Source organism: Delphinus delphis, chromosome 8 (genome assembly GCF_949987515.2).
Source record: "Delphinus delphis chromosome 8, mDelDel1.2, whole genome shotgun sequence".
In the NCBI taxonomy this organism is placed as follows: Eukaryota; Metazoa; Chordata; class Mammalia; order Artiodactyla; family Delphinidae; genus Delphinus; species Delphinus delphis.
Genome location: NC_082690.1, coordinates 69,374,068 through 69,390,765, shown reverse-complemented (window position 1 = coordinate 69,390,765; position 16,698 = coordinate 69,374,068). Strand labels below are relative to the sequence as shown.

Genomic DNA, 16,698 nt, shown 5'->3' with positions numbered 1-16,698 from the left:
TTACTTCACATTTTCTCTTTCTATTTCACTTGTGTATAGTACGCATATCTTTAATTATGAGCCATCTAAAAATCTTTATAGAAAGAGTGGAAACATAAAGTATTATTGAATGAATAAATGGATTGAGTAGCTATAACAATTATTTGAAGTAAAACCTATTACTTTCTGAAATTACCAGTGTTGTGTCACAGCGTCTCATCTGACATTGGCCGACATCTTCAGGTGTCCTTATAAGACTATTCTTAGCTTTCAGATTAAGAAAACTAGCATCCCATAAGCTGATATATATTTTAAAAATCTGTTTGAAAGCAAGTGTTCCTGCAGTCAACTGAAACCTAAATGTTTTCTTCTCCAGGTCTGTCATGCTAATCCATCAGAAAGGGCTCGTTTCATTCGCTGCATCTATAACTTACTACAGTCATCTAGCCCTGCTGTAAAATATGAAGCCGCTGGAACATTAGTGACACTCTCTAGTGCACCTACTGCAATCAAGGTACTACTTTTTTTTGGGGGGGGGGGGGCCAATTAGATGATAGATATGCTATCTTATCACTTATGATTTAGTGACATTGCAGTTTACTGTGTGGTTACACAGCATTACATGGCATAGAAATAACTACAAATATTAGAAAATTATTTGATTTCCTATGTAGTCTGACCTTCCTTCTTTTCTTTCTTTCTACTTTCATATGTATATAGGGAGAGAGCAAGAGAGACAGAGAGAGAGAATAGCAGTATTTCTGGTTTCTGGAGAATGACACTCGTATTTTAAGATCTCCACCCATACTTTAGTTACATTAAAAACTAGATCTAGGGCTTCGCTGGTGGCGCAGTGTTTGAGAGTCCGCCTGCCGATGCAGGGGACACGGGTTCGTGCCCCGGTCCGGGAAGATACCACATGCCGCGGAGCAGCTGGGCCCGTGAGCCATGGCTGCTGAGCCTGCGCGTCCAGAGCCTGTGCTCCGCAACGGGAGAGGCCACCACAGTGAGAGGCCCACATACCCGCTAAAAAAAAACCGAATCTAGGAAAATGGATACTGGATCCTAAAGGATGGACCCTAAAAATGTTCCAGTGAATATTTTCAATAATGAAATATTTCTCTTTTTTAGTTTACTCTATCAAGACTATGTGAAAAACCCCTACTATATTCATAGAATGAACTGTTCTAGAAAGCCAGATTGTATAAATAGGAGAATTTACTGCTTTCGCCACCAATACTTAAAAAATTCTTTTCACTTTTTATTTTGAAATAATTTTAGACGTAGAGAAAAGTTGCAAAACTAGGACGAAGTTCCCATTACCCTTCACCCAGCTTCCCATAATATTCACGTCTTGTATAACAATTGTATAGTTGTCAAAACTAAGAAATTACCATTGGAACAATATTGTTAGCTAAACTATAGACTTTATTCAGATTTCACCAGTTTCTCCACTAAAGATCATTTTCTGTCCCAGGATCCAGTTTAGGATCCCATGTAGCATCTAGTTATCATGTGTTAGCGTCCTCCAGTCTGTGACAGTTCCTCAGCCCTTTCCCTGTTTTTCATGACATTGACACTTTTGAAGAGTACTGGGTCAGTTTGTTTGTAAAATATCCCTTAATTTTGGTTTGTCTGGTGTTTTTTCCTAATCAGATTAAGGTTATGCCTTTGGGCGAGGGGGAAATACCACAGAAGTGATGCACCATTCTCAGTGTATCATATCTAGGAGTATATGATGCTGATACATCGTCTTACTGGTGATGTTAACCTTGATCGTTTGGTTAGGGTGGTGTCTGCCAGATTTCTCCACTGTTGAGTTGTGATTTTTCCTTTTGTAATCAATCAATATCTTGAGAAGATACTTTTAAACTGTACAAATATCCTATTTCTCCTCTGACTTACACCAACTAGTTTTAGCACCTATCAGTGAATCTTTTCTACAACAGTTACTACTATGATATTCTAATGGTGATTTTCTGTTACCCTTATTCTACATGTATTATTTGGAGTTCTTCCGCAAGGAGGAGCTGTCCCTTCTCCTTCATCCTTTCTTCCCTCCCTCCCTCTCTCCTTTCCTTCTTTCTTGCTTTATATCAATATGGATATTTTATTCTGTGGATTATAATCCAATATTATTATTTATTTTGTTGATCAAATTGTTCTAGCTTTGGTCATTGGGAGCTCTTTCAGGTTTGCTCCTTTGTCCTTTGCTTTTAATGAGTCAGGGCCATCGTTATATACTTGAGTTTTCGGTACCGTAATGCAGGTGTGTTAGAGTTTGCACCTAAACTAAAAGATGCTCAATAGCTAAACTATTTGGGACTCTCTGTCAGCTTTTTTCTCCCTTGTTCCTTAGGTTCAGCCCTTAATTTTGGGGGGGCCTCTTACTGCTGTGGCCTCTCCCGTTGCGGAGCACAGGCTCCGGACGTGCAGGCTCAGTGGCCATGGCTCATGGGCCCAGCCGCTCCACGGCATGTGGGATCTTCCCGGACCGAGGCACGAACCCGTGTCCCCTGCATCGGCAGGCGGACTCCCAACCACTGCGCCACCAGGGAGGCCCAGCCCTTAATTTTTGCCTGTTAACAAGTGTTTCTGCCTGTAACAGCCCCTTTTCATCCTTTTAATTTGTGATGCTTCTGATTTTTTGTAACCTTGAAAAAAATAATGAAATTTGTTAGAACTTAGGAAATAGAGGGACACATTCCTCTGGGAAAAATGCATAAACTTTTAGTGCAGTAGTGGTAAATGTATCTTGGTTTCTTGGAGGCTTTATTTGTTTCTTATTTTCAGATTCTGTGTTTAAGGTAGGTGAATGTGTTCTTAAAATATATTTCTCTTTTCATATAGGCTGCTGCTCAGTGTTACATTGATTTAATTATTAAGGAGAGTGACAACAATGTAAAGCTCATAGTTCTGGATCGATTGATAGAATTGAAAGAACATCCTGCTCATGAACGAGTACTACAGGTAGGTGTTTTCTAAAAGAGAGAAATCCTCAATAAAATCTTTTTTCAAATTGAGATAATTCCTAAGACTTACTGTCTTGGTTAGCTTACATGCTTGGAGACTGGGCAGTTTAAATTTTGGTCAACTAAGGTGTAACTCTTGAAGCACCATAGCCTTTTGGGATATTGTCTTTGTTATAAAAAATCATTTCTAACATGAATTAATATGTTACCTTTTATCTTTTCTATTTGTACTACACTTGGTGTTCTTAGCAGTAGAGATATATTTGTTTTAATTTTAATATAATTTACATTTCTTGGAAAATAATTATACCAACTGAGAATAAAGATGATTAGATTCTAGAAAATTATCAGCATACCTATTTAATCTGTGAGAATGATTGTTATAAAAATAAAGCCCCATGGTACAAATAGAGCTAAATTCAATGATGATCCTGGATCAGAATAACAACAAAAAATTTGCTATAAAGGACATTATTGGGACAGTTGGAGAAATGTGAATATAGACTCTATTATTTAATAGTATTGTGATCAATGTTAAGTTCTCTGAATTTGAGAATTTTACGGTGGTTATATAAAAAATTTTTCTTGAGTATACACTAAAACATTTAGGAGTAGAGAGAGTATGACAAAGCAAATGTAATAAGATATTAACAACTGGCAGATGTTAGTGAAGGTTATACAGTTAATTCATTCTTAAAATTTATAGAACATTTTTATCAGAGAAATTTTTAAAAATAGTTTTAAAGAAGTAAAATATTTTGTTTTGCTATATTTAAAAATACTTACTTGCTATAGATTTTTAAGTATGCTTCTTTAAAATATTACAGTTTCCTGCAGAGCCAAAATAACATTATCACACTTAACAAAATTGTTAATAATTTCTTAATATTATCCAGTTTTCCCAGATGTCCCTAAAACGCTCTTTAGTTTTGTTTTTCCAGTTCATGACCAAACATCACATCTGGTTGTGATGTATGTGGTTGTGATGTATGGTTCCTTAAGTCTCTTAATTTGAGCAGTATCGTTTTTTCATGACACTGACTTGTTCAAGAGACCAGACCAAACGTCTGGTCTCCTTCAGGATGTGTCTGGTTACTTTCTTTGTGTCATTTAGCTTGTTCCTCTTGACTTTTGTATTTCCTATAAACTGTAAGTTTGAGCTAAAGCTTGATAGGGCTTCCCTGGTGGCACAGTGGTTGAGAGTCCGCCTGCCGATGCAGGGGACACGGGTTCATGCCCCGGTCCAGGAAGATCCCACATGCTGCGGAGCGGCTAGGCCCGTGAGCCATGGCCGCTGAGTCTGCGCGTCCGGAGCCTGTGCTCCGCAACGGGAGAGGCCACAACAGTGAGAGGCCCGCGTACCGCAAAAAAAAAAAAAAAAAGCTTGATAGAGTCATGAGTAAACATTTTCAATGTGAATGCATCATATGTGATATTATATACTTCATATTGCCTTATATCAGGTGACTCAAATTATCTGGTTTTTCCACCAGTAGTGATTTTATTATAGATCAAAGAATTAAGGTCATGAGGGACAGAATCCTTTATTCTACAGTTAGGATTTTCTTCTTGTGACTAGAAATACTGGTGTTAATTCTGGATATTTTTGTTCTTTTTCAGGATCTGGTTATGGACATCCTAAGAGTACTGAGCACACCAGACTTAGAAGTACGCAAGAAAACTCTGCAGTTAGCACTGGATCTTGTCTCCTCTAGGAATGTCGAAGAGGTAAAACAAAACTTTGACAGCACTTTGTAAGCTGTCAAGCCAAACATGATGTCATTCTCACTTATTTTTACTTTGTTCTGTAGCTGGTTATTGTCCTTAAGAAGGAAGTGATTAAAACAAATAATGTGTCAGAGCATGAAGATACTGACAAATACAGACAACTCCTTGTGCGAACATTGCATTCCTGTTCTGTCCGATTTCCAGATATGGCTGCAAATGTTATTCCTGTGGTATGTAATTCCAATGATCTTAACTTTGAAATTCTCTAAAAATAAAAGTTAAATTCTAGTTATTTAACAGTTAAACTCTGGAAATCTCAACTGTCTGTACTCACTAAATCTCATGGTCAGAAGGGATCTTTATGTTTACTATTAAGCTCAAAAGGATAAGGACTCTGACTTCTTTCTCTTACATCTTCACCAAAAAAATAAACAAAAAAAAAATAGTGACAAAAATACTTCCACATATTATTGCAATTAATGTTTGTTACAGTTCCCTAAAGTAAAATTATTCTTTGTGTATAGATTATTCAGTGGGATTTTACCTCTTAAAGTTGAAGGATTTAATTAGAGGAAAAATTAACATACCCAGAATATTTTGTTTTCTGTCATTGTCAGATAAATTAGGTATGTTATTGGAATTTGGAATTTTGACTTTGAGCTCTGAATTTTCTCTAAAATGATTTTACTTTTAGTTACAACTTAGATGTGTCCAGTTCTTTTGACTTGTGGATTTCCAGCTTCTGTTTTATCATGTGTTTTGTAATAAACTGAAAAGCCAGCATGACTTTGTTTACATAATGGTGCTTGTCTCTCAACTTACGTTTTGTTGTGTATTTGAAAAGTATTATTTATATTCTTTGTAAACTTGTTTAATTTACTTATTAAACCTTAGATAATTTTCTTTCTGAAAACATGTAATCGTTATCCATTTTTTTCTTTTAGTTAATGGAATTTCTCAGTGACAGTAATGAAGCAGCAGCTGCTGATGTCTTGGAGTTTGTTCGTGAAGCCATTCAGCGCTTTGATAACCTGAGAATGCTTATTGTTGAGAAGATGCTTGAAGTCTTTCATGCTATCAAATCTGTCAAGTAGGTTTAAAATCTGTTTAAATGTAAAGTCAAATAAGCATTTTACCAATTTCTGTTTTTTGGGGTTTTTTTGCGGTACGCGGGTCTCTCACTGTTGTGGCCTCTCCCGTTGCGGAGCACAGGCTCCAGACGCGCAGGCCCAGCGGCCATGGCTCACGGGCCCAGCCGCTCCGCGGCATGTGGGATCTTCCCGGACCGGGGCATGAACCCGCGTCCCCTGCATCAGCAGGTGGACTCTCAACCACTGCGCCACCAGGGAAGCCCCCAATTTCTGTTTTTAAGGGTCAGTTGATAGACAATATAGGGGAAGAGAGGTGTCTCAACACAGTCAAGACAAAATAAATGTCAGAAACATGTCACCCCTACTCTCACCCTTAGTTAACCCAAAATCTATGTACAAAATAAAATTTTTGGTCCATGTGATGTAGGTAGGTTTCTCTATTCTCATTTCCTCTAAAACATTGTAAATCCTGAAGTGACTAAGGAACATACTCTTAAAAGGTATTTTGGGGATACCATTATTTATATTTCCCCTTTAGCATTTACTGAAGTGAAGGATTGAAAATACAACCTAAGTCTGAATTGTTTCCTTTCAGATAGCATTTGCTAATGAGAAAGGACATTGCATCCAAGTTTTGCTTCATGTAAATCATCTCATAGACTGTAGTAGACTTGCATTATATCTGCCTGTATAGAAAAGAAGGGACTACAAAATTGGTTTTATGATATGAAGATGTATTGATATTTATGGAAGTGAGAAAGATTTGCTTCCTTTCTGGGGGGAAAAAAAAAACATATCAAAGTTTAGCTTTTGGCAGCCATAATCTCTTACAGCTTCAGTTTCTAGAATTTTTTTGAATAAATTTAATGAAAATCTTAGGGAAAAGATGACTGAAGACTTTATTCAGTTTAACATTTTTTAATTAGAAAATTGTTGCTTTCTTTATGTTTTTGGTCTTCTTGTTATGATCCTCTGCATTCCTTCCTTTTTCATTGTTCTTTTCAGCCTCCTGCCTCTTCAGTGAATTACTTTTTATATTAAAATAATACATTTTTTGTAGTGATAAGTTATAAAATCAAATTTACCTTAAATTTGGTCCTAAATGGAAGATAACACCTTTCTGGGAAACATTTTGGTATTTTATTTTTACTACTAGGTTTACCAGTTGTAGAATGTTCCTAAAAATGATGGATAAGATGCTTACTTTCCTTTTAATCCTTGTGATTTCAAGAGAGAATCAAAGAAACGTAGTGTCTTTGTTATATTCTTCCTTAATATTTCATCCATAGTCCCTCACAACTGCAGAATATTGTTTTCTTGCTTAAGCTTAAATTCACAAAGAAAGATCACTGCTTCAAGATTTGTTGGCAGAATCAGTGTTTCAGAACTTGTATTCTTGCTATAGGATTTACCGAGGAGCATTATGGATCCTGGGAGAATACTGTAGTACCAAGGAAGACATTCAGAGTGTGATGACTGAGGTCCGCAGGTCCCTTGGGGAGGTATGTTTTACTTTTAGTAAATTCTACTTTATATGGTGATTTTTTACTTTAGTAAACTGACTTTTATGTGGTGATTTGCTTTTGTGTTTGTATTTGGTAGTGCTTGGGCTAAAGAACACTGAAAAAATTTTAATTACACAGATAATTAAGCCTTTGGGCAATGGGAAATTAGGAGAGTTGCCCTCCCCTACATTGAACCATAACACCTGTTCTTTTATCTGTATTATTTACCCTTCTGGGTAAGATTTTATTTGAACAAAAGGTTCTGTGTTTTAAAAAAAGAAAAAGACCTGTAAAACTCTGCTTAATCCTCTGTGTTATGGGAAAAGAATGCATATATTATAAGAATGGGGCTGACTTGAGAATATGTATTTATGTACTAAAACTGGCAGTATTTCCTCATCCAAACAACCATATGGTAGAATAGAAAGAACAGTGCTTTTTAGGAGCCTGGATTCCAGTCTTTCTTCTGCCAGTAATTAGCTCTGGGTCTTTGGATGTAAGTTCCTAAACCTGACTGGACATCAGGTTTTTCATCTATATAATAAAGGAGTCGATAGATAATGATTGAAGACTCTTAGAGCTCTTAAGTTAGATGATAGACTGGTGTTGAGAAATAAATACAAAGTATCCATTTGGTTTAAAGAGGAAGTTGATGAAGTTATTATGTACAAATAAGTTAGATTTATTTCATTTTATGGAAGGATGGGTGCTGGTTTTGGTTAGTATTTCAAGGAAAGGGATGGAGAAGAAGAATAAGGCTTAGTGAGTATCTCCTTTGTCTTATAGTCAGTGTCCTAAGCATTTTCCTATTAAGTAACTTGTGTGGAAAGAATTAAGATTTCCATTTAACAGATTAGGAAACTGAGACTCAAAGTGGTTTAATTAATTTTCCCAGAACCATACAACTAAAAGTGGCATCCAACTCCAAAGCCCCTGTTCTCACTACATTACCCTGGGAAGGAATGAAAATTGAAAGCAGAGTCCCAAGTTCCAAAAATCCCATTGTGGGAATAGTTCTGTAGAGAACTATAGAAATGATTGAATATTTAAATATGTTTTGCTTGCTACTGATATTATTACTAAATTGATGTTTCCAATTGATTTTTAGATCCCAATTGTAGAGTCAGAAATTAAAAAAGAAGCTGGTGAATTAAAACCTGAAGAAGAAATAACTGTGGGGCCAGTTCAGAAGTTGGTAACTGAAATGGGCACCTATGCAACACAGAGTGCCCTTAGCAGTTCCAGACCCACCAAGAAAGAGGAAGAAAGGTAATTTGTGGCACCTGTGCCCTGCCAACTACACCTCTATGATTACTCCTGTGTCTAAAACAGTCAAAGGATTTCTTTTTCTTATAATTGATAGTTTCCTCTTTTGACCCAAATGGAAATTTTTGCCATATAAGATACTTGAAAGGAGAATGATGTTTTAAGTTCTTTCCCCCAGAAATTGTGTTAATAGTTTTAATCCTCTGCTCCTTATAACTGTTCTCATTGAAATAACTGTGTTCTGTTTAAACTAAAATTATTTTACTCATGTAGAAAATGCTAAGTGGAGGTAACTGATGATATTTGAGTTTTGTTGCCTTTTTGCATTTGGAAAACATATTTTGAAGATTTTCCACTTCTAATTGATGGAGTAAAATTTTGATGTTTTCCTCCTTATTTTGTTCTCAATTTTATAGTGAAGTTGATGAAAATTTGCCTAAAATTTTAATGGTTACTATGTAGTAGGCATTGGGCTAAATAAAGAGTTTGTGTCATATAGTCTTTGACAGTATCCTGTTGATTAACCACATTTTATAGAGGAACTTGAGGCTTAGAGAGGTTTGCAACTTACCCAGAGGGACATAATAAATAAGTAGATAAGCTGGGGTTTTAATGTAGCTCATTGGTTTCAGTATATGCACCTTTAACCATTTTCTCTTTCCCTATTCATTTAGCTCTTTTATCATTTGAAGATAAGTGTTAAAGCCATGTGATTTTTTCTTTTTCCTTTTTCATTCTGAGAGCTAAAGAGGGAACCATAATTGAGATCCCTATCACTGAAGGGTGGCACTGAGAGTATTCAGTAGGCTTCCTTGAGTCTTTGATGGCTGAGAAGTTGGTGGCTTTCACTTTCCCTGATTGCTTTGCAGACCTCCCCTGCGAGGATTCCTTCTGGATGGAGATTTCTTTGTGGCTGCCTCGCTTGCCACAACTCTGACCAAGGTTGCCTTGCGCTATGTAGCTTTGGTTCAGGAGAAGAAAAAGCAAAATGTAAGTTCATTTATCCTACATTTACCCAACAAATGAATCTTGAGAGCTTATGCTGTAGTTGGGGAAATGGACAAAGTGATATAGCATAACATATATACAACCTAATGATTGTAAAATTGACAAAGTAATGTAATAACAATAGCACGTGATTAGTCCAGTGGAAGTGATACAAGGGTTTATGAGGTTATTTCTGCTTGCTGGGATTAGTCAGGGCCCAGTGAAGGAAATGTCTCTCCCTCCAGCATCTTCATCCTGTCAGTTACTGTCTGTTTTATCCTAGAAATGCCTCTTAAATGTATTCCCGTTTCTACAGTTCATACGTTCATCATAGCGTCTGACCATTCTGACTGTATGTTAATTTACAATAATGTACTTTCATTCCACCCAACCCCTACTACCATCCTTTGTGTTATTGTCCTATATTTTATTTCTACATGTCATGTTATCCACCCTATGATGTATTGTTGTTATTTTTGCTTTAAATAGTCAATTGTCCTTTTAGTATATATTCACCATTTCTTTCCCATTTCTTATTTATCTAGTGTCCAGACTCAGGTAGGGAAGGGGGACATACTTAGCAAGTTGTAAGAAGTTGAGAGTTGAGAACAGGTCAAAGTTCACGTACCTTCCTGGGTGGGTTTTTTTTTTGTTTTTTCATATTTTTCTTCATGGTAAAATGTACATAACATAAAATTTACCAGTTTAACTGTTTATAAATGTACAATTCAATGTCGTTAAGTATATTCAAATTGTTGTGCAGCCATTATCACTATCCCTCTCCAGAACTTTTTCATCATCCCAAACTGAAACTACCCAGCAAACAGTAACTCCCCATACTCCCTCCCCTAGCCCCTGGCAACCACCATCCTACTCCTCTCCCTCTATAAATTTGCCTATTCTACATACCTAATATAAATGGAATCATACAATATTTGTCCTTCTGTGACAGGCTTATTTCATTTAGCATGTCTTCAAGGTTCATTTGTATGGAAGCATTGTCAGAATTTCTTTCCTTTTTAAGGCTATATAATAGTTTGCTGTTTCAGTATATCCATTCATCCATTATAAATGGTCAGTTTCCTTCCAAGTATTTTTTTTAATGAGAAAAAAGTTATATTTGCCCACATATTTACCACTTATGGTGCTTTTCATTCCTTTGTATAAATGCAGATTTCTATCTGATATTTTCTTTCTGCCTAAAGAACTTGTTTATTTTTATAATGTAGGTCTGCTGCTGATGAATTCTCTCAGCTTACATTTGCCTGAAAAAAATCTTTGCTTTCATTAAAAAAAAAAAATCTCTGTGGTAGAATTGTGAACGTTTTTATTTTATTTTTGTTCATATCTTTTTTCACATTGCTAAAATAATGAGTGATGTATTAAAAACTAATGAGAAAAAAAATCACTCATGGTTAAAGCACCGAAGTACAAATCTTGTTAATATTGTGCTGGCAATAGATAGAAACATCAAAAGATGGAATTACATTACCAGATATAGTAACAAAAATCTTTCCTTCCTCAGAAAGAGTTCATTATGGCTTTTAATAATGATCACTTTTTCCCCTAGTAGTGATCATTTTGTGTTTTACAATACTGCAGTTTCACTTAACTTTATCCCATGTTATTCTAAACCCTTCCTAATCATAATATTTAATAGCTGCATAATAGTCGTCCATTAGATTCTTTCCTTTACTGAAACCTCCATATAATTAGACATTTTCTTTTTAGATTAGGGACTTGCAAAGGATTTTTTTTTAAATTTCCATCTTATAGATTTCCTTATAAATCCATAAATGAGGTTTAGAGGGTCGGGTAAAATTACAAGATGTTATCTCTTTTTTATTGACTAATTTTATTTATGGGCAGTAATTTACTTTGTAACTCTCTGTGGGCCATTATTTATTTATTCAGGTCTTGTCTGTTCTTTAAATTATGCTTTTTAAAAATCTCCAGCATTTTATATCTCAGTTCTGCAAGTTGGGAGACCATTTGCTGATACCTGCTTAAGAGAACTGGATTTCTGGTAACATACCTGGTTCAGCAAGTTTGTGACCTTTGGTACGTGGCAGAAGGAAGTTTGGTTGTTTATCACCATACTGGCTCTCCTTCGTTTATGCCTTTTCCGACAGTCTTCATTTTTTCATGTAGATCTGACTTTCTCTCTGGTATCATATACCTTCTGCCTAAAGATTTTGCTTTAACTTTTCTTGTAGTGCAGGTCTGTTGGCAGTTAATTCTTTTGGTTTTTGTTTGTCTGAAAAAGTCCTTCTCCTTCATTTTTGAAAGATATCTTTGCAGATGTAGCATTCTAGGTTGACAGTTTTTTTCTTTTAGTACTGTAGAGGTGTTGCTTCATTGTCTTCTGGCTTTTGGTACTATCAAGATGTAGCTCCTGTGTCTCTGTGTGGAATGTGTCCCGTTTTCTTCTGGCTTGTTTTGGATTTTCTCCTCATCACTATAATTTCAAGTTTCAGTAATTTGATTAGGATATGCTTTGGTGTGGTTTTCTTGTTTGCTTTTGGTTCATTGAGCTTCTTGGATATGTGGTTTTGTAGTTTTCATCAAATTCAGGTATTTTTTGGCCATTATTTCTTTAGCTACTTTTTTCTGTCCCCCTCCTCTTTCCCCTCCTTCTGGAGACAATATCTAGGCTCAAAGGATTATCACACTTACTCTTCTGAGGTTCTTTCCCAGGCTTCTGGTAGTTTTTTCACGTATGTATGCTGATCAATACTTAGCCAAAGACATTTTGACAAAGATATAAAGCATGTGTCAGGATAATGCTACATAAGACTAAAAAAGTAAGTCGAATTCACTGGTGGAAGACCTTGAATAGCAGGCTGAGTGATAGGGGCTTCAACATGAAGGCTGTAGGAAATCATTGAAGGTATTTGCATGTGGAGTGAAATGAGTGGTGCCCAATAAAGATTAAGATAGTAGGTAATCACACTTAGCATCACCAGTAACAGGACAACCTGCCATTATGTGCCTCCTAATGCAATACAATAAGATATGCAAAACATTACCTATCTTGTACTCTAACTAAAAGTGGAGAACATTCTGTAGAACAGCTAGCTTGGGCTCTTTAAAAGAAATCATTGTGATGGAAAACAACACAGAAAACCAGGGGACTGGTCTAGGTTAAAAGGGGCTAAGGAGAGTAATAGTCAAATAAAATGCATGAAACTGGTCCTGGGTTAAAAAAAAAAACATTTTGTGACAATTAGGAAGATTTAGTTCAATTTGGAGTGTAGTAGATATATTTTGGAACTGTTACATTTCTTAAGTGAGATGATGATATTATGATTATAAAGGAAACTCTCCTGATTCTTAAGAGATGTATGCTAAACGTTTATGAATTAAAGATTCTTACTTTCATATGTTAAGCCAAAAAAATAAGTGTACCTATATAGGTAGAGTAAGAAAGCAATTATAGCAGAATGTTAACAATCCGTGAAGTGTATCATTCTTTTAACTTTCCGTAGTTGGAAAGATAAAAGATAGCATTGGCCTGTGAGGGGTTAGAGTAAGAGAAAATAGTTTAAAAACCATTTCTGTCTATCAGTTAAGGGTTAATGAAGATTTTAGAGGGTGGCAGTTAGAATAGAAAGGAGGGAAAAGGGTGCAAAAAAACAGGGAGATAAAATCTAAAATATTTGAAATCTTATTCAGGTGAAGTGAAAATTAGGTTTATTTCTTGGATTGTGAGTTATAATAAAGTGACATTATTGCATTTGGAGAAGCCTGACAATAAATAAGCCATTTCTTTCCTTATCTAGTCTTTCGTTGCTGAGGCCATGTTGCTCATGGCCACTATCCTGCATTTGGGAAAATCCTCTCTTCCTAAGAAGCCAATTACAGATGATGATGTAGATCGAATTTCCCTGTGCCTCAAGGTCTTATCTGAATGCTCACCTTTAATGAATGACATTTTCAATAAGGAATGCAGACAGTCCCTTTCTCACATGTTATCTGCTAAACTTGAAGAAGAGAAATTATCCCAAAAGGTAAGGTATATATGATACAGCCATAATAGTGCTTTTTGGTTTTATTGTTGTTGCTGTTGGTTTTTCAGTCCTCATGTGTGAGGGCTTGTCCCTGTTGAAGGCCTACAAAAAGCTATCTTTTTTTCCATATTAAAGAGAGATGGTATATTGTATTTTCAACACAGAAAGAATCTGAAAAGAGGAATGTGACAGTACAGCCTGATGACCCCATTTCCTTCATGCAACTAACTGCTAAGAATGAAATGAACTGCAAGGAAGATCAGTTTCAGCTGAGTTTGCTGGCAGCAATGGGTAACACACAGAGGAAAGAGGCAGCAGATCCCCTAGCATCTAAACTTAACAAGGTAACAAAATGTCAAATACACTGGCGAGTTATTTAAATTGGCTACTTAAGAAAGTAGTAATCAGGAAGTTGTTGGTCTTGCTGTTTTTTAAAGGAAAAATAACTAGTACAGCATCAGTTTTTGTCAAGTTACTCTGATTGATGGGTTCATTAAACATGAATTGAAACTCGGTGCAGCCTGATACTTTACTATATGATGGCACTGTAAGTCGCAGAGATGAGTTTTAACTTGTTCCAGTTGTGTGTCAAATTACCACAAAGTGAAACATAGCGCTGAGGGATCCTTAGTGGTTGACTAAAACTTTTAAAAGGCAGGGCACTAGCCTCTTCCCCAACACCCTGCCCTCAAGTTTCTCCTGTCCCCTGCTACTTTAAACAGGACAATTACACTTTTATAGTCTTAACATACTGAGTTCTGAATAGGATTTCATTAGGAAAATTGTTCTAATCTCTACTCAGATGTTAAATTTACAAATCTGGTTTAATCCTTCCTCCATTAGATGAGTAACATTCTCAAATTGGTTTTGTTGACCAAGATAAGATCAGTGGCAGAATAGGAACTACTGAAACACTTTTCTCCCTTAGAATTGGGAATTGATATTGACAATATTACAGTGATAAAATTTTTCAATTTATTTTTTAAAATTGTGGTAAAGTTTACATAACATCAAATTTACCCTCTTAACTATATTTAAGTGTACAGTTCAGTGGCATTAAGTATAGTCACATTATTATGCAACCATCACCACCATCTATATCCCCTGAACTTTTTTCATCTTACAAAGCTGAAACTCTATACCCATTAAACAATAATTCCCCATTCCCTTCTTCCCTCAGCCCTTGGCAACCACATTCTACTTTTTATCCCAATGAATTTGACTATTCTAGGTACCTTATGTGGAACCATACAGTATTATCCTTTTGTGATTGGTTTAGTTCACTTAGCCTAATGTCTTCAAGGTTCATCCATTTTGTAGCATGTGTCAGAATTTCTTTCCCATTTAAGGCTGGGTATACTTCACTGTGAATATATACCACGTTTTGTTTATCCATTCATCTGTTGATGGACATTTCAGTTGCTTCCACCTTTGGCTGTTGTGAATAATTCTGCCATGAATGTGGACGTTCAGATATCTCTTCGAGGTTCTGCTTTCATTTCTTTTGGGTTAAACCCAGAAGTGGAATTGGTGGATCATAGTGATTCTGCTTTAATTTTTTGAGGACCACTATACTGTTTTACATAGCAGCTGCACTGTTTTACATTCCAACCTTCAATGCAGAAGGATTCTGATTTCTCCATATCCTTGCCAACACTTCCTTTTTATTTCTTTTGTAGTAACCATCCTAGTGGATGTGAAGTGATATCTTGTTGTGGTTTTGATTTGCATTTCCCTAATGATTAGTGATGTTGGGCATCTTTTTGTGTGCTTATTGGTCATTTATATATCTTCTTTGGAGAAACGTCTATTCAAGTCCTTTGCATATTTTTTAATCTGGCTGGTTATTTTCTTTGTGTTGAGTTGTAAAATTTCTTTATATATTCTGGATACAAGTCCCTTATCAGATGTATGATTTGCAGATATTTTCTCCCATTCTGTGGGTTGTCTTTTCACTCTGCTAATAGTGTCCTTTGATGTACAAAAGTTTGTAATTTTGATGTAGTCCAATTTACCCATGTTTTTCTCTTGTTGCTTATGTCTTTGGTGACAATATTACATTTTTAAAGTGTTATATATACTCTGGATGTTTTTTTAAAAATTTTTTTTGTTGGGGGAACATCTAAAAATTTATCTTTGTGGAATTACAGGTGTTTCTTGCTTGTAATTATTTTTCCTGAGTTTGGGTAACAGCTAGTGAGTTTAGGTGCTTAGGGATTTAACTGAAAATGTATGCAAATCTATTCAGTTCCTAAGTTAGGATAATGTTTAATGCATTTGCTGAACATATTTAACGTCTTTCTACTACTGAGCTGTAAAGTGTAGGACCTGTTATTTTTAATGTCTAAGTTTCAGTTACCATGTCTACATTACAAAACAATTTTATTATACATTTCAAATGACTGGTCTAATCTAAGCACATCTGTTAATTACCTAACAGACTTAGTCATTTGGCTAGGATATGTTTGGTTAAATTGTCTCAGTCATTTGATTATCTTTATTTTTGTTTGACAGGTCACCCAATTGACAGGTTTCTCAGACCCTGTATATGCAGAAGCTTATGTTCATGTCAACCAGTATGATATCGTCCTGGACGTACTTGTTGTGAACCAAACCAGTGATACCTTGCAGAACTGCACGTTAGAGTTAGCTACTCTGGGTGAGGAAATTTACCATAACAGAAAAATATCGTTACATAGTAAATCTTTATGACAGATTGTTAAGAGAAGTGCACAAGTCTTAGTATAAGAATTCTCTTGAGCCCTTTGTGACATTTTGAATCAAGTCTTAGTTTTACATTTTATATTTAGTCTCCTTCTACTCCAATTTTCTGAACCTTTGTGATACTGACTTTCTTATGCTTATGTTTTTGGTATTCAGTGAGCTTAATCTAGCATATGTCAGTTTTTCTAGATTAAATAAGAGCTGTTTAAGTTACAGATTTACCAAGTAGTTTTAAGTTTTAATTGCCTTAGTACAGAACTAGGTATTTTCTGAGCCCATTACTAATACATACCATGTGTGGCCAAAGTAATACATCATTATCACATTTAGCAATGTGAGATTTTTTTTTTCTTTTTCTTTATATAGACACATGAATCAGACTTTCTCTGGTCATTTATACATATGGCTTTGAAGTTGGAAAGTATAAATTGTATAC

At 35.6% G+C, this 16,698-nt stretch overlaps 1 protein-coding gene across 3 annotated transcripts in view; it reads left to right on the top strand.

Moving 5' to 3' along the window:
- The window catches only part of COPB1 (COPI coat complex subunit beta 1), a 35,115-nt gene that overhangs the window by 9,167 nt on the left and 9,250 nt on the right, over positions 1–16,698 (top strand). For all 3 annotated transcript variants that reach the window (XM_060018543.1, XM_060018542.1, XM_060018544.1), the window contains exons 7-17: positions 356–493; positions 2,830–2,949; positions 4,572–4,679; positions 4,763–4,909; positions 5,624–5,769; positions 7,176–7,272; positions 8,384–8,544; positions 9,411–9,531; positions 13,311–13,538; positions 13,703–13,882; positions 16,053–16,197. In XM_060018543.1, the coding sequence (XP_059874526.1) occupies positions 356–493; positions 2,830–2,949; positions 4,572–4,679; positions 4,763–4,909; positions 5,624–5,769; positions 7,176–7,272; positions 8,384–8,544; positions 9,411–9,531; positions 13,311–13,538; positions 13,703–13,882; positions 16,053–16,197 (1,591 nt within the window). The remainder of the gene's footprint in view (positions 1–355; positions 494–2,829; positions 2,950–4,571; positions 4,680–4,762; positions 4,910–5,623; positions 5,770–7,175; positions 7,273–8,383; positions 8,545–9,410; positions 9,532–13,310; positions 13,539–13,702; positions 13,883–16,052; positions 16,198–16,698) is intronic.